Here is a 20,124-nt window from a genome sequence, read left to right as displayed (position 1 = left end):
ACTTCTTTAGAATATCTAGAAGTTGTGTTTTTGACTAAGCCATTCATATAGGCATAAAAGTATGCAAAAAAAATTCCATAGTCTTGTGACTGTTTTCTTGATTTTTAACAGTCTTTCTATTTATTTTCTGCCAAAGTCGCAGAGGAGAAATATCTGCATATACATATCCACACACACACATATATATTCATCTCAGATATAAAATCCATGTGACTGGTATCTTCTGTAAGGAAAATAAGATTCATTAAAGCAAGTTACAACTTGCCTGTGAATAGTGATTTGCAATTTGGGAGCAATTTCCTTTGAAATCATTAAAACTTTACAGCCAAAGTATTTTACTCTCCTTGAAAAATTGGCTTATTACTTCATCATCAGAGGGTGGGGGCAGTAAAATTTTGAAAGAGACTTGTTAATGGCCTAGGGAATGACATTAGAAAAAAAATCTTCCAGCATTTCTCCAGCTGTAATTGATAGCAGTAAAGTTGATGTGGCATACAATTAAAACAAGATAAAAAGTATAGTTAGATCTCTTCGAAGTTTGCGGTGCCAAATTGCTTAGAAACTTTTGTGCCTCCTGAAATATGTTAGAATGATTCTTCTTTCCATCTGAAATGTAGGAAGCTGTCTTATAAATGCTCGCTTAGCTTTCCATAGATATGTAGAGGTCATTTGTCCAAAGTCCTGCTAAAAAGAAGACAAAGACTGTAGGATGCAACTTTTGATATTATATAACTTATTACATATTGTTACTGTAATCAGACTTTCACCTTTGTGTGAATTGCTTTGAGCACAGATTTAAGGGTAGAAAAGGTGGTGTGTGGATTAATTGATAATGACAATAATTCTTCATTTACAAGTTGATCCTTAGATGCAGCAGCGCCTGTCCTTCGGAACTCCCTGCCTATTGACATTATTTCAGATGCCTGCCGAAATCTTTTTCATTTCTGCAAGCCCACCCAGACTTAGAATTTGGTTATCAAGATTCATAAGATTTACTAATTTTAATTATGGTTTTATCTATATCGGGGTTTTCATTGGTTTGCGAAATTTAGCTGTGTTTTAGCAACAATTTTATTTGTACATCACTGAGAGAGCGCTTTGATTAAGCAGTTTATAAATTCCAGAACTAGGCAAAGTACCCAATCAGTCACTGTACTCTGCACATGAGAGCTTCCTGCAGCTACCATCTTATCAGGATCTCATTTCCGCAGACTATACTGATTAGGCTTTCAGTGTTGTGATATCTACCCTTAGAAATTCCCTCCCATTAAATATTAGACAGGCACCCTGTCTGTTGTCTTTTCTGAGCCTACTGAACACCTTCCTCTTCCAACAAGCCTTTCAAGTAGATTTCATTCCAGTTTACCTCAGCCTTAGAATCGTTTTCAGATGTTTTTGTTTTTAGATCGTTTCACTGTTTCTTGCTTGTGTGTTTGCCTCCCTCGAGACCGTTGGGATGAAGGGAAATGAAATTGAATAATAACAATAATACTCCCTATGTGGCCTGATCAATGCAGAAAAAAGTGGAACCATTCCTTTTATCACCAAGTTGCCAAAGATTGTCCCTGAACCATCTGCATGCAAAATGTGTTTCCTGCCATTGCGCTATCATCTGCTGCAGATTGTTTGAAAAGCCAGATTGCAAGATATTTCTTCACTGGTCTAGCCCATGCGCACGGAGAAACATAGAATTGTAGAGTTGAAAGGGACCCCAAGGGTCTTCTAGTCCCTTCTGCAATGCAGGAATCTCAGCTAAAGCATCCATGACAGGTGGCCATCCAACCTCTGCTTAGAAACCTACAATGAAGGAGAGGCTACAACCTCCTGAGGGAGTCCATTCCACTGTCAAACAGCTCTTACCGTCAGAAAGTTCTTCCTGGTGTTTAGTCATAATCTCCTTTCTTGTGTGAGAGCCAGTGTGGTGTAGTGGTTAAGAGTGGTGGACTTGTAATCTGGTGAACCGGGTTTGCTTCCCTGCTCCTCCACATGCAGCTGCTGGGTGACCTTGGGCCAGTCACACTTCTCTGAAGTCTCTCAGCCCCACTCACCTCACAGAGTGTTTGTTGTGGGGGAGGAAGGGAAAGGAGAATGTTAGCCGCTTTGAGACTCCTGAAGGGGGGTGAAAGGCGGGATATCAAATCCAAACTCTTCTTCTTCTTCTTCTTGTAACTTGAAGCCATTGGTTCGGCTCCTACCCTCCCGAGCAAGCTTCATGGCTGAGTGTGGCTTTTATCCCTGGTCTCTTGGGCCCTAGTTTTGCACTGTATCCATTGTACCACACTGGCTCTCTACATGTGCCAGCAGAGTTCACTGTAGCTACACCAGTGTGGTGTAGTGGTTAAGAGTGGTGGACTTGTAATCTGGTGAACCAGGTTCGCTTCCCTGCCCCTCCACATGCAGCTGCTGGGTGACCTTGGGCCAGTCACACTTCTCTGAAGTCTCTCAGCCTCACTCACCTCACAGTGTGTTTGTTGTGGGGGAGGAAGGGAAAGGAGAATGTTAGCCGCTTTGAGACTCCTTCGGGTAGTGATAAAGCGGGATATCAAATCCAAACTCTTCTTCTTCTTCAGTTCCTTTATAATACCCACTCTCTCTGTATCTCAATCTCACACACATCCTCTATATTACCAATGCATGTGCATCAATATTCCATTTTTGTTCGCCCAGCGTGGTAGTTGTTTTCCACCAATGTGCAGGACTGTATGTGTATATCCCTGTTGCATAAAAGAATCCCGATGCAATTGTATGCATAATTCCCTGAAGATTGCCTCCTTTTCCCTTTCTGTTTTTGCAGTGTTTTATTCATGTGGAAATATGAACTGGTGACAGAGATTGGGGTGGGAGGGACGCAAATGCGCTAGAGAAACTGTAAGCTGAGATAAACTCTGAATGCTCCAGTTCTGATATTTATTTTAGAAGTTCTCCTAGATAAACTGGAATACAGTGGTACCTCGGGTTACATACGCTTCAGGTTACAGACTCCGCTAACCCAGAAATATTACCTCTGGTTAAGAACTTTGCTTCAGGATGAGAACAGAAACCGTGCTCTGGTGGCGCAACGGAGCGGGAGGTCCCATTAGCTAAAGTGGTGCTTCAGGTTAAGAACAGTTTCAGGTTAAGAACGGACCTCCGGAACGAATTAAGTACTTAACCTGAGGTACCATGAGGAATGTTAACACACAGCCCCAGCCCAAGCATCAGTCTTTGCATCAAGATTTCAGTGTGTGATGCTTTTCTCTGAGCTCGTGAAAAATAATATATGTTCATTTTAAGTTTCATAGTTTAATAGCTGTGGGAGGGGGGAAACGTACTTCCAAATAGCCAGGAAGTGTCCATGACAGAGCGGAACTTATTAAATATTCTCAGTAGAAAGTGAAATATATCAAGCAGTTCATGAGCCTTAATTGTGATTACACTTTATTGCTGCTTAGACGATTAAGTACTTAAATTAGCAGGTAACAGGATCTATACTCTTAATAGCATCAGAGCTAATCATGACTTCACTCTGTATTTCAGCCCAGTTCCAACAATCTCATGGAGGAAAGTGAATGGCCCCAATCCAAGCAAAGCCCGCCTGCGGAAGTCCCAGGCGGTTCTTGAAATTCCAAATGTGCAGCTGGAAGATGCAGGGACATATGAATGTAAGGCCGAAAACTCACGTGGAAGGAATGTCTTCAGAGGACAGCTGCAAGTATACAGTATGTTGTTGTTGTTGTTGTTAATCATTTTGCTTAATACCAAAATGAGCTTCTAAGCAGCTTACAGGTGTAAATAACACAATTACACAAACATCAAAATAGAAACATCGCACAATTAAAATTCACAATAAGACAATCCCATTAAAACATTAAAATATAAACATGTTATTATTAAAATATGCAAAGATCCAATTAAAACAAGACACTATTTCAAACAGGAAACAGAAGCCTTCAGAAGCCAGCAGAATGCCAATACACATGGGATATTTCATATTTCAGCAGAAGTTAAGACTGAACAATCTCACCATATGCATGAAGTTTATCTTATGAATATAGCAAACTTGCTCAGTCTTAACTTCTGGCTGCAAATCAGTGACTAGTCAGAAACCAAATGTAAGAGACTGTCCCTACTCATGTGTAAGTCCAACTGAGTTCATTGAAGCTTTCTGCAATCTGACAAGGAGGAGGTCTGCACAGAGCTAGTTTCCATCATCTGAGAACTGTGCCCTACTGAGGGCCAGTTCACTCTCCTAATTTATTGCACAAATCTTACAAGGAGGTTACACCATGAGTAATATCCGGCTAATATTTACTCAAAATAGACCCATTCCAATTAATGGTCATGACTAATTTAGGCCCAATGGGTCTACTTTGACTAAAAATTAGTTGGACACAACCACATGTCTAGTCTTTATTTGTTTGCTGGGAGGACATGCAACAGCAAGCATGTATCCTGAATCCCCCCTTATTTGCTTGTGCGGTGCTTATACATCTTTCTGTTAACCATTTGTTAATCCCACAGTATTCAGGGCATTTCCCCATCTCTTTTCTATCTATGAAAATGTGTTGTGTTTTTTAAGTGGATATGTTGCACCAAGGCAATAGAGCATTTTAATCCATTTTATGTGCACATACTTCAGTTTCCAGTATGTGCCCGAATCTCTCCTCCAAAATCTTAAGGACCTGGAAATGACTTTGGATTGCATGTTTTCTTAAGGCTTTCTTATTACATACAATGACCTTATTAAATATATTGAACGACCCCGAGAGATTTTTTTTTAATAGATGCATTATAAGTGCCAGAAACAAATGAATTAGCAGTATTATTGCTCCATCCCTAATATTCTCACCCCACCCATAATTTACATGGCTAAATCAGATAACGATAGTTTTGACCATTGCTTTTGAGTGCACTAACCTTATTTTCAGAGAATTATGGGGTTTTTTAGCTTCAGAAACAAGCCTTGGCTATAAGAGCCTGGCATCGCTACAGGTTCCTTCCTATAGGTTCGCAGACTTACAGTTAAAGAACCATCTTTTACACACCATCCCTTGAAGAGCTTCAGACAGGGTATTGGGATTAAACCTGTCGTTCTGGGGAATGCTCTGATTTGCAATTCATCCTTAGGTACTAGCTTTCCTGTCTGCCTTAATCATGCTCAGTTTGTCAGTTGAATTTGATCCAGTTCACCATGGATGCTTTGGGGAATGCCCAAGAATGTACAGAGTCAGCCTGTCTGCTCTCATGCAATCACAGGCCAATTTGATTCCCAGCTTACCCAATGCTGACAACCAGATGTACCATGATTGCCTGATACAGCTGACACTCTGGAAACAATCACTGCTTCTGTCTCGGCCACTTGGCTTGACGTCCAGCCCTGCAAGTGACAGAAGACACTTCATGTTCGATTTGGCAAGGCCCAAGATGCTTCGCAGGCTTCTAGTTTTCTGGGTTATTTTTCTCGCCTTTAAAAAAACTGTGTTTTACTCCTCCCATGTCATTTTTGTTGCTGTTGTTTAGTCGTGTCCAATTCTTTGTGACCCCATGGACCAGAGCATGCCAGGCACTCCTGTCTTCTACTGCCTCCCACAGTTTGGTCAAACTCATGTTGGTAGCTTCGAGAACACTGTCCAACCATCTCGACCTCTGTCGTCCCCTTCTCCTCCATCCTTCCCAGCATCAGGGTCTTTTCCAGGGAGTCTTCTCTTCTCATGAGGTGGCCAAAGTATTGGAGTCTCAGCTTCAGGATCTGTCCTTCCAGTGAGCACTCAGGGCTGATTTCCTGAAGAATGGATAGGTTTGATCTTCTTGCAGTACATGGGACTCTCAAGAGTCTCCTCCAGCACCATAATTCAAAAGCATCAATTCTTCAGCGATCAGCCTTCTTTATGGTCCAGCTCTCACTTCCATACATCACTACGGAAAACCATAGCTTTAACTATACGGACCTTTGTTGGCAAGGTGATGTCTCTGCTTTTTAAGATGCTGTCTAGGTTTGTCATTGCTTTTCTCCCAAGAAGCAGGCGTATTTTAATTTCATGGCTGCTGTCACCATCTGCAGTGATCATGGAGCCCAAGAAAGTAAAATCTCTCACTGCCTCTATTTCTTCCCCTTCTATTTGCCAGGTGGTGATGGGCCCAGTGGCCATGATCTTCATTTTTTTGATGTTGAGTTTCAGACCATATTTTGCGCTCTCCTCTTTCACCCTCAATAAAATGTTCTTTAATTCCTCCTCACTTTCTGCCATCAAGGTTGTGTCATCTGCATATCTGAGGTTGTTGATATTTCTTCCCACATGTCATTTTAGTCGCTTGCAATTTGTCGTGAACTTGTTGCTGTTGCTCAGCCCAGCATTGTAATTGATTTCATGGCCTGCTCAGGGTGCCTCTCAAAGTTTATGTCTCTGGGGAATCACTTCCACATTGACCTTTCTGCTGAGGAATGCCTGAGTGTGTCAGAAGAGACTGGTTTAAGGACACACAACTCAGCTCATGCAGGCTGCTGACCCATCTTGCTGGACCTCCCCATCTGAACTGTTCACAGCCTAGAATGGCAGTAGCCAAAGTGGCGCTCTGGTCTAAACCACTGACCCTTTGGGCTTGCCAATCAGAAGGTTAGCGGCTCTGTCCCTGCTCCTGCTAACCTAGCAGTTCAAAAGCACACCAGTGGAAATAGATAAATAGATACCACTCCGGCGGGAAGGTAAACGGCGTTTCCGTGCGCTGCTCTGGTTCACCAGAAGCGGCTTAGTCATGCTGGCCACATGACCCGGAAGCTGTACGCCGGCTCCCTCGGCCAATAATGCGAGATGAGCGCCGCAACCCCAGAGTCGTCCACGACTGGACCTAATGGTCAGGGCTACCTTTACCTTTTTTTAATATATAAACCTACTATCAATGCAGAAACCATAGGTTGGAATTATGGTTAGAAGTATGAACCAGAAATAGATCCATCCATCCTCACTTCCAAGGAACTGCAGTAAATGATCTTGAGATTAGCGAGGTATCAATCCAAATGGGGAAAGAAGTGCAATAACTTTATATAATTGTAATGTTCCTATTCAATTCCCCACCCCCATGGACCAGAATGATTGCATTCATTCTTTGGCTGCAGATGCATAAATGAGAGTTGCAAGATCCTTGTCTCCTAGAAATAAGAGTTGTCAGGACATGTTTCTACTCATGCATGATTCTGAAAGCTGGACTAGGGGACAGTGTTTTGTGCGGGATAGCAGAACCATGGGCACACTTTTGCTCTAAAGCAGAGTCTCTGAGTCCTTTTAAACTGTGTTATGTTGTATTACTTTAAACTGTGTGTTATTATTATTTTAAATAGTACCAACAGCATTTTAGTAATTACATGCCAGCAAAACACTCCAGACCTGAACATCTTATCAGTGCAAGCTTAATGTTCTAATTAAAGTGAACAATTGGCTGACTTGGTTAGTCTCATTAATTTTTCCTTTCTCATAAATGGCCAACGATGCCCATTTATCACAAGGAGGGTCTTTGCTTGAGCTGCTTTCTGTTAGTCACATATAAAAACAGTTTAATTTTTGCAATTTGCCATAATTATGTTAACAATTGCTCTATTGTAGGAATCCTTTTCCCTTTCCATTATTTGCCTAGTATTCTTTTCACCAAAAGTAAGCTAACATTGATCACCCCTCTTTGATAGTTTGACCCCACTTGCTTGAATTACATTTTTAAAATGGACTTAACCATTAGAAATACACTTTGATCATCCTCAACAACAGAATATCCTCTTCACTTCATCAGACAAACCTGAATGCTTTAAAGTGTTAACCAAGAGCATAGGGCACTAGAAAGGCACATGCAATCTATCAATTTCCAGCAGTTTACTATTTGGAGGTAGCATTCTTGTTCCATCCTAATTGAGTTATTATTTTCTGAAGAAGCTCCTTGATAAAAAGGGTTGTAATTCAGTGGTTAGTGCTACTTTTTAAACTGATTTATTAATATGCATTCTTAGCTTTCTAAACATCAGAGGACCTAAGCAGCTTACCATAAATGTAAACATATACAGAGGAAATATTACAGTTAGACAAGGCAGTTAGTAAACAATGATAAATCATGTCCTTTCTCCCCTCTGTTGTACATTTATTCTCATGCATATATACATAATGGGTTGGTTCACACATAACACCATGCCATGGTTTGTTTAACAAACAATCAGTTGTTTCACAGATGATGAAATAAACCATGGCTTGCATCTCCAAAGTTTGCTTTGCTTTGCTGCAGCTCCTGCATCAAGCCTTTGTACACTTGTACACTTGTTGCTTTGCACAACTCGCACACAGATCAACTTGATGGCAAATCATTTTCTTCGTTAGGATTGTTTATTTGCACTCAGAAAATTTCAAGACTCTGAAATAATGATGTCCTACTTAATAAGCAGCCATTTTTAAAGGATAGCTTCTCTGCCCTTTCCCTACAAGTCATGGCGGTCATGCATATACAAAATTCAAAATGCGAAATGATTTGAAAGCATAAATTCATGCAAGCAGATATGTACCGCCTGCGCTGTAAATCGGATAATCCCTGGTTCAAATCTCTCCTTAGCCACTTGGTGGCCTTAGCAAAGCCATTCTCCCTCTGGCTTAAGTGCAACATATGGTTATTTCGACCCCAACCTTCTGGTGTTGATGTGCCACTCAGGGAAGCTTACAACAATTTAAAACCGTGGTGTCAAAGTACACAAAAAGGCATAAAACTACAACAGAGCTGGGGACATAAGTAAAACATTACCTTTTCAGCGGATATTTACTCCCAGCCTTCCAAAGCAGGTTTTGAGGGTGGATCAGGGACCGCTTGGGGGGAGAAGTGGCGATTTCCATTCTGCAGACAGACGTCTCTTGCAGTAGCAGGACAGGAAAGTTGGATACTGCCCAATATTTTTTTTAAGAGTTATTATTGTTTTTTGCCACATGCAGGCTCATAAAGGTTTAATCAATGCAAACAATTATTTAAGGTAACAGAAAATAGGGGGAAATGCCCCTTTGAAAATGATGTCTGCCACATTGTGACAGCGGAGCAGATCCGAGTCTGGTCAGTGCCCAGATTGGAGACACTTGGAAACGCCTTGAGAGAGGAAGTGAGAGCTGGACCATCAAGAAGGCTGATCACCGAAGAACTGATGCTTTTGAATTATGGTGCTGGAGGAGACTCTTGAGAGTCCCATGGACTGCAAGAAGATCAAACCCATCCATTCTTAAGGAAATCAGCCCTGAGTGCTCACTGGAAGGACAGATCCTGATGCTGAGACTCCAATACTTTGGCCACCTCATGAGAAGAGAAGACTCCCTGGAAAAGACCCTGATGTTGGGAAAGATGGAGGGCACAAGGAGAAGGGGACGACAGAGGACAAGATGGTTGGACAGTGTTCTCGAAGCTACCAGCATGAGTTTGACCAAACTGCGGGAGGCAGTGGAAGACAGGAGGGCCTGGCGTGCTCTGGTCCACAGGGTCACAAAGAGTCAGACACAACTAAACAACTAAACAACAACAATACTGTACTTTTCCATGTATAACATGCCCCCTTTGGGGGGGACTCCAATTTCAGAAAATTGCCCAAAATTGTTCAGCTGTTTTTTGGGGAGGATTGGAGTTGTTCAGCTTTTTTTGGGGGGGGGGGGGAATGCAGTAGATCACTAACCTGATGGTTGCAGTCGCTCGCCCGACTCGCTAACAATCGCTCATGTCTGCTACAAGCATCTGCCCGATCGCCAACAGCGGAAGTAAATAGCAAGCACAATTGCCACAGCAGCAGCCAATCCTCAGCAGCCCTTGACACAGCAACCAATCACACACCCATTTCCCACAGCCAATACAAAGAAACCCTTGCCGCAGCCACCAATCACACTACTAATTGCCAGTGACAGTCTGCAGCTCACGGCTACAACCAATCACCTGTCACCCATACCCACTACCTGTGTATAAGATGCCCCCAGTTTTTCAACCTTATTTTTCAGTAAACCCCCACCCCCGGTCTTATACACAGAAAATTACGGTAAATGCATTTAAAATACAGTGGTACCTCGGGTTACATACACTTCAGGTTACATATGCTTCAGGTTACAGACTCCGCTAACCCAGAAATAATATCTTGGGTTAAGAATTTTGCTTCAGGATGAGAACAGAAATCGTGCAGCGGCAGCACGGCAGCAGCGGGAGACCCCATTAGCTAAAGTTGTGCTTCAGGTTAAGAATAGTTTCAGGTTAAGAACAGATCTCCGGAACGAATTAAGTACCTAACCAGAGGTACCACTGTATAGGTTTTTTTGTAAGTGCTCATTTTGCTGCTGTCAACAAGTATGTACTCAATGTTGATGCTATTCAGGGGGTCTGTTCACTGACGATGATGATGAAAAAAGAAGAGAACTCAGAAAACATTTGAGGCCCTTGTAACCCTGTTGTTAAATATATCAAAGAAAAGTTGGGAATTTCAGGGTCAAGAATCAATTTTAATAAAAGAATTAGTTCTGCTTCCCAACAATCCATGGTCACTCTTTTAAGTTATCAAAGGTTGTTACTCCGTTGTTCTGACAGAACAATTGGTCAAATATGCAGTTCACTCCGTAGAGTTTGAGACTCTTATTTTCAGGGCTGTGGGTTTGAGCTCCACGTTGGGCAAAAAGGGTTGGACTAAATGACCCTCGTGGTTCCTTCCAACTCTACAATTCTATGAATTACTGCAACCAGTTACTATTATTTTAAACCCAGGGCGATGTTTTCAAGCAGTGCTTCTGGGGTATTGACATGGAATCCCAGCCTTCATGGATGCCCAGCCCTTGCCTTCAGATGCAAAACTAACAGCACAATCTTATATACATTTCTTCAGAAGTCAATACCACTGAGTTCACTGGGACTTGCTCCCAGCTAAGCACGCATATAACTGCAGCCTAAATACCAGCTTGATATCTATTCCTTGCAACCTATATGCCCGGGAAGAACTGCCATACCTTTCCTGCAGCTTCTTGGAACACTGATTGGTGACTGGTCAAATACCAGATTATAAGATTTATTTTTTTAAATTCTGTCCAGCACAAGGACTGCTATTAAAGTGCTTTATTGATTTTGTTCTGTCCAAAATAGATCCGTCGCTGTGCTAACTCTCAATTGCTAACCAACCCTGCCAGATATATTATTCTGCATTCCTTGATGTCAAGGCCATTGACATCTGATACTCTGCGATGCCGCACAGAAGAGATTTAAAAGCTTTCCTCTTCAGTGCATTGGATTAATGAGTTAAGCCTTATTAATTTGAGAAGGCTTTTTTTTTCTCTTTGGAAGTTGGCATCTGTAGCATAGCTAGTTATTAAGGCCTCAAGCCTACAACATCAGCTGCTGTTGCTCAACCATTGTGTTGACTGGGGGAATCGTATTCAGAGCTAGGCTGGCAGGCAGCGTACTCTACAGAGCTAGGAATTCCCCAGACCACAAGAAGCTTTACACAGAAAATGAAAGGAGTAAAGGCCAGAGAATGGTATAAGCTCAGATAATGCTGTTGCACTAGCTCTGTGCAGAGAATATTCCATGCAGAAATCAATTTATGCTGGGGTGCTCCTAACAACAAACGTTGATTCTTCCCTGTGAATGAATGATTGTTGCCAAAACTCATAATCACCTGGTATGGAATGTGAATTTGCTCAGCTAATTAATACTCAGGCACAGTATGAATCAAATGTTGCTTCCCTCAACGATTCTTCTACGGCTCGCGATGGAAAGTGAGAGTTTTCACACAAATCTGGGGAGTACTCTGAAAACATGGCAGAAGCAGAGAGAGAGAGATGATTCTTAAAATACTCATAATTGGTGTGTTTTTGTGTGTTTGTGGTCAGAGACAGCATTCTTCTGAATACCATAGGAGCCACAGAAGAGGAGATTGCTGTTGCATTCAGCTCCCTCTTGGGCACCTTGCTGGCCATTGTAAGAGAAGAGTGTTGGACTCCTTTTTTTTTTTTTTTGACAGAGTTACAAACTTGGTGGATCATCAGGGGGATGCTGTGTATCTTGATTTCAGTAAGGCTTTTGATAAAGTCCCCCATAATCTTATTGTGAAGAAGTTGGTAATATGTGGGCTGGATGAGGTAACTGTTAGGTGGCTTGGCAGCTGTACCCAAAGAATGTTCACTAATGGTTCCTCATCATCCTGGGGAGGAAAGTGACAATTGGGGTGCCGTAGGGTTCTGTCCTGGAACCGTGGTTGTTCAATGTCTTTATAAATGACTTGGATAAAGGAACTGAGGGGATGCTCATCCAATTTGTAGATGACACCAAAGTGGGAGGGGGTAGCCAATGATGCTGAAGACAGAATTGGGATTCAGGATGACCTTAACGGATTGGATAATGGGCCCAAACAGGGATGATACTGGAGGGGAGTTTTCCCACCCCTACAGAAGTATAGTGTCCCAATCAAGGCAAGTAATAGTACCCCTCAATTCTGCCTTGGTCAGACCACATCTGGAATACTGTTTCTGGTTCTGGGTGCCACAATTTAAGAAGGATGTTGACAAGCTGAAACGTGTTCAAAGGAGGGCAACCAAGATGATCAAGTGTCTGGAAGCCAAGCCTTATGAGGAAAGGTTGAAGGAGTTGGGTAACTTAATAAGATCAATACACCACTTAACCAACAAAAATATTCTAAGCAGCTTACATGAAGCAATATAAAATATGCAGAAGAAAATGCTGATAAAATCAAACTTTAAAAACAAGGGTTGTATCCAACCCTCCGGAACTGATTTCGAGGGTGCAGGGTAATGGAGGAAGAGGAGGGGAACAGGAGGGGAAGAAGAAACTTTACTTTATGCGCAGAAGTGTGTTGTACCAGTGGAACTGCAGCACTGGATATGACCCATGTAGATGTAACATTTATCAAAATGCAAAGGCAGCAGTTTAAAAACAAATGTACACAATGGCATTGCATGTCTTCATAGACTTAGCTATAGTTCCAGCAGTATCAAGCACTGTGATCCTGTTCTGTTATTTTTGGCAGCATACCCACATTGGGTGGAGAGGCTTAATGATACCCAGTTAGACAGTGGAGATCAGCTCCGATGGGAATGCAAAGCTACTGGAAAGCCAAGACCCACCTATCGATGGCTGAAAAATGGAACACCTCTCTGGCCAGAGGTAAGTGTGCAGTTAGTTTTGCTTTGCTTTCTGAGCACATTCCTTTCAGGGTCAGGGTTTGTGTTGTGCTTACCTTGCTTTTGAGGCAGGTGTTTCATTGAACAAATCATTGAACAAATGATTCAACAAATCATTGAACCACTGGTCTGCAGCCCTCTGGGAAGGGGTGGAGGGAAATCCAGTTCAGTCTGCATTTATAAGTGAACCTGCCTGATTTATACTTTTCAAAATACTACAGGAACCAAAACACAGCTTGGCCATCTTTCAAAATTCACTCCTCTCTGAGTTTTGCACTGCAATTCTCCAGATGTTTAATGTTTACAAAAATGCTCATATACATTATACACCTGCATACATAATGTGTGTATTTAAATGCACATATTAGTGAAAATAGCATAGAAAAATGAATTGTATTTTGGGAAATTGCGTACAAAAATATGCATATTGGGAGCAATTCACACCCAAATCCTGATGAGGACATAAAAAAGAAGGGAGGAAATGGTGTTGAAATGTAGAGAACTGAACCTAAGATTGACAGAATGGAAAATTGAAACTGACAGATTCTGGCATCCATATGTCTGGGTTGTCTGTGCTTCATTTGAAGCCCCAGGAATGCTGACTCCTTCTGTGAAGCTTTTTCAGATCAGGAGGTTCAGGCAGCCAGGGAGGCTGCTGAATGCTGTGGAAATGCTGTAAAAGTAGGGCAAGTTCCAAATCCTGCACCCACTGAAATTCTCCAGAAATTCTGAAGAATCCTCTGAGGACAAAGCAGGAAAATGGAAGCCTTTTTCACAGGGGAAGAAAACTTTCAGCTCTGTACTAAGATCTTCAGTCTCAAATGAGCCAGGTCTGAAGCATAATAGACTGCAGGCAGCAGTGAGTCAGCCAGTTAAAATTGTGATATGTCATGCAGCCATCGGGTTCTGATCACACTTCAGCTGAAAGAAGATAATCCCAGACCATAACCATTGTGTGCGCTTTTCAGCATCTAAAATATTTCAGCACTGTCATAAAGGGTGAAGCAAAAGGACAGCCGCCACAATTAAACTCAAGAAGCTACTTTTGTGCATGTTCACTTATATGAACCTGCCCCCCTCTTCCTATATTCTGTAAAGCTGAAAACCCGACAAATCTTCCTGGTTTTGTTTGCTTTTGTAGAATTATTTTCCTGTTTCATTGCAGAGCAGGATTGAGATGGTTAATGGTGTACTGCTGATCCACAGTGTCAATCAGTCTGATGCTGGAATGTACCAGTGCGTAGCCGAAAACAAGCACGGAGCCGTTTACACCAGCGCCGAGTTGAGGATTTTGGGTGTGTACTTAAGAAGGTTGCTCTGTTTACATTTTATTATTAAGAATACGCTGCTGGGATAGGGGGACAGTTGGGAGGGGAGGGGAGGTCTGTAGGTCAGTGATAGAGCATCTGCCTTGCTTGCAGAAGGTAACAGGTTTGATCTCTGGCATCTCCAGGCAAGGAGAGACGCCTGTCTGAAAACCTGGCAAGTGTCAGGGACTGGGCAGAGGAGGAAGGGGGCAACCACCTCCCAAGCCTGACCCTTCCAGAGAAGAAGGAGACAGTTCAGAATTACAACAGGGGTTTGGGGGGAGTCACAGCTCAGAGGAAGATTATAAGGCAACCACATTATAAGGCAGGCGTGAGGAATCTCTGCCCCTCCAGATGTTACTTATCCATAACTCTGGGTGCCCATCTGGGTCAGTATAGCATCAGGCTAGCCTGGGCAGTTGAGGGTGTGTGTGTTGCTATTGTCCATAGAAACACCATCTCCTTTCCCTCAAAATCCCTTGATGGGCTCTGGCACTACGCCAAAGAAACAGACTGAGGGAGATTTTAATAGCTTAATCCCTTTTAACCACTATAGGATAGGGAAGTGAGGAAAAGAGGGGGAGAGAAAATGAGAGCATATTGGCATGAGACATCTGTGAATTAATTAATTGAAATACTAAGCTAAGAGACTGAAATATTTCCTTTCAACAGCTTTGGCTCCAACTTTCCCCCCAAGCCAACTGAAGAAAACAATCATTATAACCAGGGGCCAAGAAGTTGCCGTCGAGTGCAAACCACAAGCCTCCCCCAAACCCGCCATCTCATGGAAGAAAGGAGACAAAGCAGTGAGAGAGAATAAAAGGTCAGATGTCGGTTCATTAATTTTTGCCTTTGACTGAATGAATGCCTGCGAGAAAGAGATAACAGCCAAGCGCCTTTGATCGACAATCGCCGGCTTTAAATGCTCCGCATAAATGCTGAGAATGTGCGACGCTTTGTTATTTTTTATTAACGCATTTTAATGTATATTTTAATTCCTGGAAATGGAAGCTGTTTTGTGAAAAAGAGCAGGATATTAGTCACGCTTTTCAAAGGATAGGTTTTGGCATGAGAGAAGGTGTTCAGAAAATGAATGTCAGAAGCACCCCACACAAAAGGGGGCAGTAGGACTGCACACTGCATGCACCCCGCTCTACCCCGATCCAGGGCCCTGCCTGCCTCTCTTTCTTCCCAGCTGATGTCCTACCCCATGACAGCCCTGGATTGCTCTGTGTGGCCTCACCCAACCTGGAACCATCTGAAGCTGTCACAACATGAATTGGTAGAAGCCTAGATTGCCCCCAAATTGGCGCGATTCAGTTTGAGATTCATGCTTCAGCTGAATGGAGTGCACGGGCCTATATGATAGTGATCCACAGCATACACTAGTGCCGTGTTTCTCCTTAGCTCCTTGTGGACTCCTCCTTGCTCTTTCCTTTCCCCCCAACAATTCCGGCTTCCCCCATCCCTGCTTAACTTTATAATAACCCCTTGTCTCCATTGTGCCTCTTCCATCCTGTTTCATAAGTAGACAAACACACACACACATGTGTTAAACAGGGTTGTGTTATCACCCCAACTCTATTATTTTCGTTGCTATGATCCTACGCATTGTCGAAGGGAAACTCCCCACCAGGGTAGAAATCATATATTGAACAGATGGAAAGCTCTTTAATTTGAGTAGGCTGAAAGCAAAGAGTAAGGATGCCATAACTTCAGTATGCTGATGACAACGAAGTGTGTGCGCACTCAAAGGATGACCTCCAAACCATTCTAAATATGTTCACAGAAGCTTATGAAAAGCTTGGCCTATTGGTCAACATCCAAAAAACCAAAGTACTGCACCAACAAGCACAAAACAACCCCTCTGCTGTGCCACAAATCCAACTCAATCGTATAACATTGGAAAGTGTCAATCACTTCTCCTACCTGGGCCGACATAGATGCCAAAATCTAGCATCGCCTGAGCTCTGTGAATGCAGCTTTCTCCCAATTGAAGTGCAGAGTGTTTGAGGACTGGGACGTTCACAGGGAAACCAAAATGCTTGTTTACAAAGCTATTGTACTGCCAACCTTACTGTATGCTTGTGAAACATGGACCACTTATAAACACCATCTCCAACTCCTTGAAAGATTCCATCAGTTGTGTCTCCAAAAATTTTTACATATCACTTGGGAAGACAGGCAAACTAAAGCCAGTGTACCAGAAGAAGCAAAAATCACCAGTGTTGAAGCAATGATTCTTCAACTTCATTGGACTGGTCATGTTGTTTGGATGCCTGATTATCATCTTCCAAAGCAACTACTCTCTTCAGAACTTAAAAATGAGAAGTGTAATGCTGGTGGTCAACAAAAGAGGTTTAAAGACTCTCTTAAGGCAAATCTTTAAAAATGTAGTATAAACACCAACAACTGGGAAACACTGGCCTGTGAGCACTCCAATTAGAGAACAGCCTTTATCAAAGGTGTCATGGGCTTTGAAGACACTCAAACTCAGAATAAAAGGGAGAAACATGCTAAGAGGAAGGCATGCTTGGCAAACCCTCACCATGATCAACTCCCACCCAGAAACCTATGTCCCCACTGTGGAAGGATATGTGGATCCAGAATTGGCCTCCACAGTCACTTACGGACTCACTGTTAAGACCGTGTTTATGGAAGACAATCTTACTCGGCTATAAGTGATCACCAAAGAAGAAGAAAGAAGAAACCTCTTCCATCCTGCTTCATAAGTAGACACACACACACACACACACAGGAGAGGGGAGAAATTCAATTCAGTTCACATTTAGATGCTAACTTCCCTAATTCACACTTTCTGAAACAATGCACAAATCAAAACACAGCCATGTCCTTCAAAACTGACACTTCTCCAGATTTTGCAATGCAGTTCACCACCCAAGTAATGTGTACAAAAACACATATACTGGGGGGGGGGGGGTAAAGGATGCACACAAATGCATATATTAGTGAAGATAACATAAAAAATGCATTATACTATAGGAGAGTTCCATGCAAAAAATGTGTACATTAGGCAAAATTGAATTAAAAAGGAGTCATGTGAAAAAGGAGTCATTGAAGGAAGCTGAAATTGACAGATTCGCCTAGCCTACCCTTCACACTCTCTCACGCAAACACACTTCCAATTCTCTCCCTTTGGTCACTTCTTCCAGTTTCTCCATTCTCTCAGGTTTGCCAATTATCTTCTTCCCACCTGAGTCCTATCTTACCTGCTAATTCTCTTCTCAGTTTTGCTTCACAATTTCACAGCCCTTCAAGCTTCACAGTTTATCCCATGCCCAGTGCTCTTGGCAGTCCCCTGAGAAAATAACAGACTAAGGCAATAGGGGTGGACTAACTGCAGGGAAAATGTGTCGAGCTATTGATGAAATGTTAGCTAAGATACCTGAAATAGGGACTCACACAGGAGGCTCTCCGGGCTGATCTATTTGATCGCTTGCTTCCTGGACTGTGTCATTTCAAGCTGTAGGTGTGGGAGTTGTGTTTTTGAATGCTTTCTCATGTACAAATTGCTCTGCACATATAAAACTGTGAGGTGAGGTATTCTGCTTTTGTTTATTTAAAACTGGGGATCTTAAAATATGCAACTCCCCATCCCTTCTTGCATGTGTACATGCATGGAGTCTGAAGTGGTACAGTCCAAAGAGGACTCTGCAATGTGATTTTGGCAAACATGCCGCTCAACACTTTGCGGTCTAGGAATATCCAAGTCAGAAAATGAAGGTAAATTTATAGCTGGAATTAAACAAGATGATGTGCAAAGCTTGACACAGGGCACTATCAATTATCAAGAGATACACAAGAGAAGAAGAAAGTGTGTTGTTTCTGCTCTCAGAGTCAGGAGAGATCCATGATGAATGAATGCCTCTTGGCCCTGCAGGTGAAGCTCTTCTCGATGTTAGTGGTCACTTCATTACCTCAAGTGGTTTTCAGCGTGACCACTAATTCCAATAGTACTTGAATGTGATTTGTCATTACTTGATTCTCCTTTACTCATAATTTTGAGAGGTGTCCTTAAGATGGATATATTACCGTACACTTGTCTCTTTGATGCATCCATTGACTGAGCCTAGACAAATCACGTAGGTGGCAATTTCCTGTAGTGGACAGAGATGCTAGCACGAACTCTGTTTCTATTTTAGTGTTGTTCTGGAGAAGAGCTGTTCCCATCCACAGCTGCACAATGTAGCTGATGATGGAGGATCTCTTCTCCAGCTCTTCCTGGTATTCTGGAGCCAGTAAAGATTGGACATGCAGCTGTCATAGTGCTGCTTTGGCATTTCCTCTGCTGGAAATGCTCCTGAAAATCCCAGCAGAGAAAATAAATGTTGGTTGCACATATCAGTAAGATCTAGTGACTAGCACTTGAAGGTGACATCGATTTCAGTTGTGTTCATGGAAGTGCATTTTTGAAAAGGAAGTGTTTGGTCATCAGGTAGTTCTGTGTTTGCTGCCAACTTCCTTCCTGTTTTTAAGGTGAGCTTTTATCCTCTAGAACAGCCTTTCTCAACCTGTGGATCCCCAGATGTTGTTGAACTACAACTCCCATCACCCCTAGCTAGCAAGGCCAGAGCTCAGGGATGATGGGAGTTGTATTCCAATAACATCTGGGGACCCACAGATTGAGAACCACTGCTCTAGAATCTAAATAATTGGTTAAAGACTTTCCACCTTCATGTCTGCTATGGAACCACTGTGCTTTTAGAACATTCTGGAGAGTGTCCTAGGATGAACACGAAGTTAATGTTGGACATCACCACTGCTCCATGTGAATCATAGAAGAGTTGGAAGAGACCACAAGGGCCATCGAGTCCAACCCCCTGCCAAGCAGGAAACACCATCAGAGCATTCCTGACATATGGTTGTCAAGCCTCTGCTTAAAGACCTCCAAAGAAGGAGACTCCACCACACTCCTTGGCAGCAAATTCCACTGTTGAACAGCTCTTACTGTCAGGAAGTTCTTCCTAATGTTTAGGTGGAATCTTCTTTCTTGTAGTTTGGATCCATTGCTCCGTGTCCTCTTCTCTGGAGCAGCAGAAAACAACCTTTCTCCCTCCTCTATGTGACATCCTTTTATATATTTGAACATGGCTATCATATCACCCCTTAACCTCCTCTTCTCCAGGCTAAACAGGCCCAGCTCCCTTAGCCGTTCCTCATAAGGCATCGTTTCCAGGCCCTCCTCTGGACACGTTCCAGTTTGTCAGAGTCCTTCTTGAAGTGTGGTGCCCAGAACTGGACACAGTACTCCAGGTGAGGTCTGACCAGAGCAGAATACAGTGGCACTATTACTTCCCTTGATCTAGATGCTATACTCCTATTGATGCAGCCCAGAATTGCATTGGCTTTTTTAGCTTGACATGGCTCATGTCAAGTTTGTGGTCAACCAAGACTCCTAGATCCTTTTCACATGTACTGCTCTCAAGCCAGGTGAACTCAAGGTAGACTCTAGAACACAGCCAACACTATCCTGCCTCTGGATATGCATTACTGGGAAAGATCAGTAGTGGTCGGCTGTCTTATTTGCCAAGGAAGCTTGTCCACTAATTCTGTATTTTCTTTTGAGTAACTTCTGATATCTCCTGTTTATTTTTTAATTTATAAGTCTGGTAAAACCTACTTATCCACAGGTAAAATTCCATGGAACC

General features: G+C 42.6%; 1 protein-coding gene across 3 annotated transcripts in view; it reads left to right on the top strand.

Annotated features, from left to right (window-relative positions):
* CNTN5 (contactin 5) overlaps positions 1-20,124 on the top strand; it is a 669,997-nt gene that overhangs the window by 525,656 nt on the left and 124,217 nt on the right. For all 3 annotated transcript variants that reach the window (XM_083609589.1, XM_083609587.1, XM_083609588.1), the window contains 4 exons: positions 3,517-3,698; positions 12,995-13,131; positions 14,314-14,443; positions 15,128-15,278. In XM_083609589.1, the coding sequence (XP_083465715.1) occupies positions 3,517-3,698; positions 12,995-13,131; positions 14,314-14,443; positions 15,128-15,278 (600 nt within the window). The remainder of the gene's footprint in view (positions 1-3,516; positions 3,699-12,994; positions 13,132-14,313; positions 14,444-15,127; positions 15,279-20,124) is intronic.

This window comes from Podarcis filfolensis, assembly GCF_964270895.1.
Source record: "Podarcis filfolensis genome assembly, chromosome: 4".
In the NCBI taxonomy this organism is placed as follows: Eukaryota; Metazoa; Chordata; class Lepidosauria; order Squamata; family Lacertidae; genus Podarcis; species Podarcis filfolensis.
The sequence above is the reverse complement of the archived record's forward strand: the minus strand, read 5'-3'. Positions and strand labels throughout refer to the sequence as shown.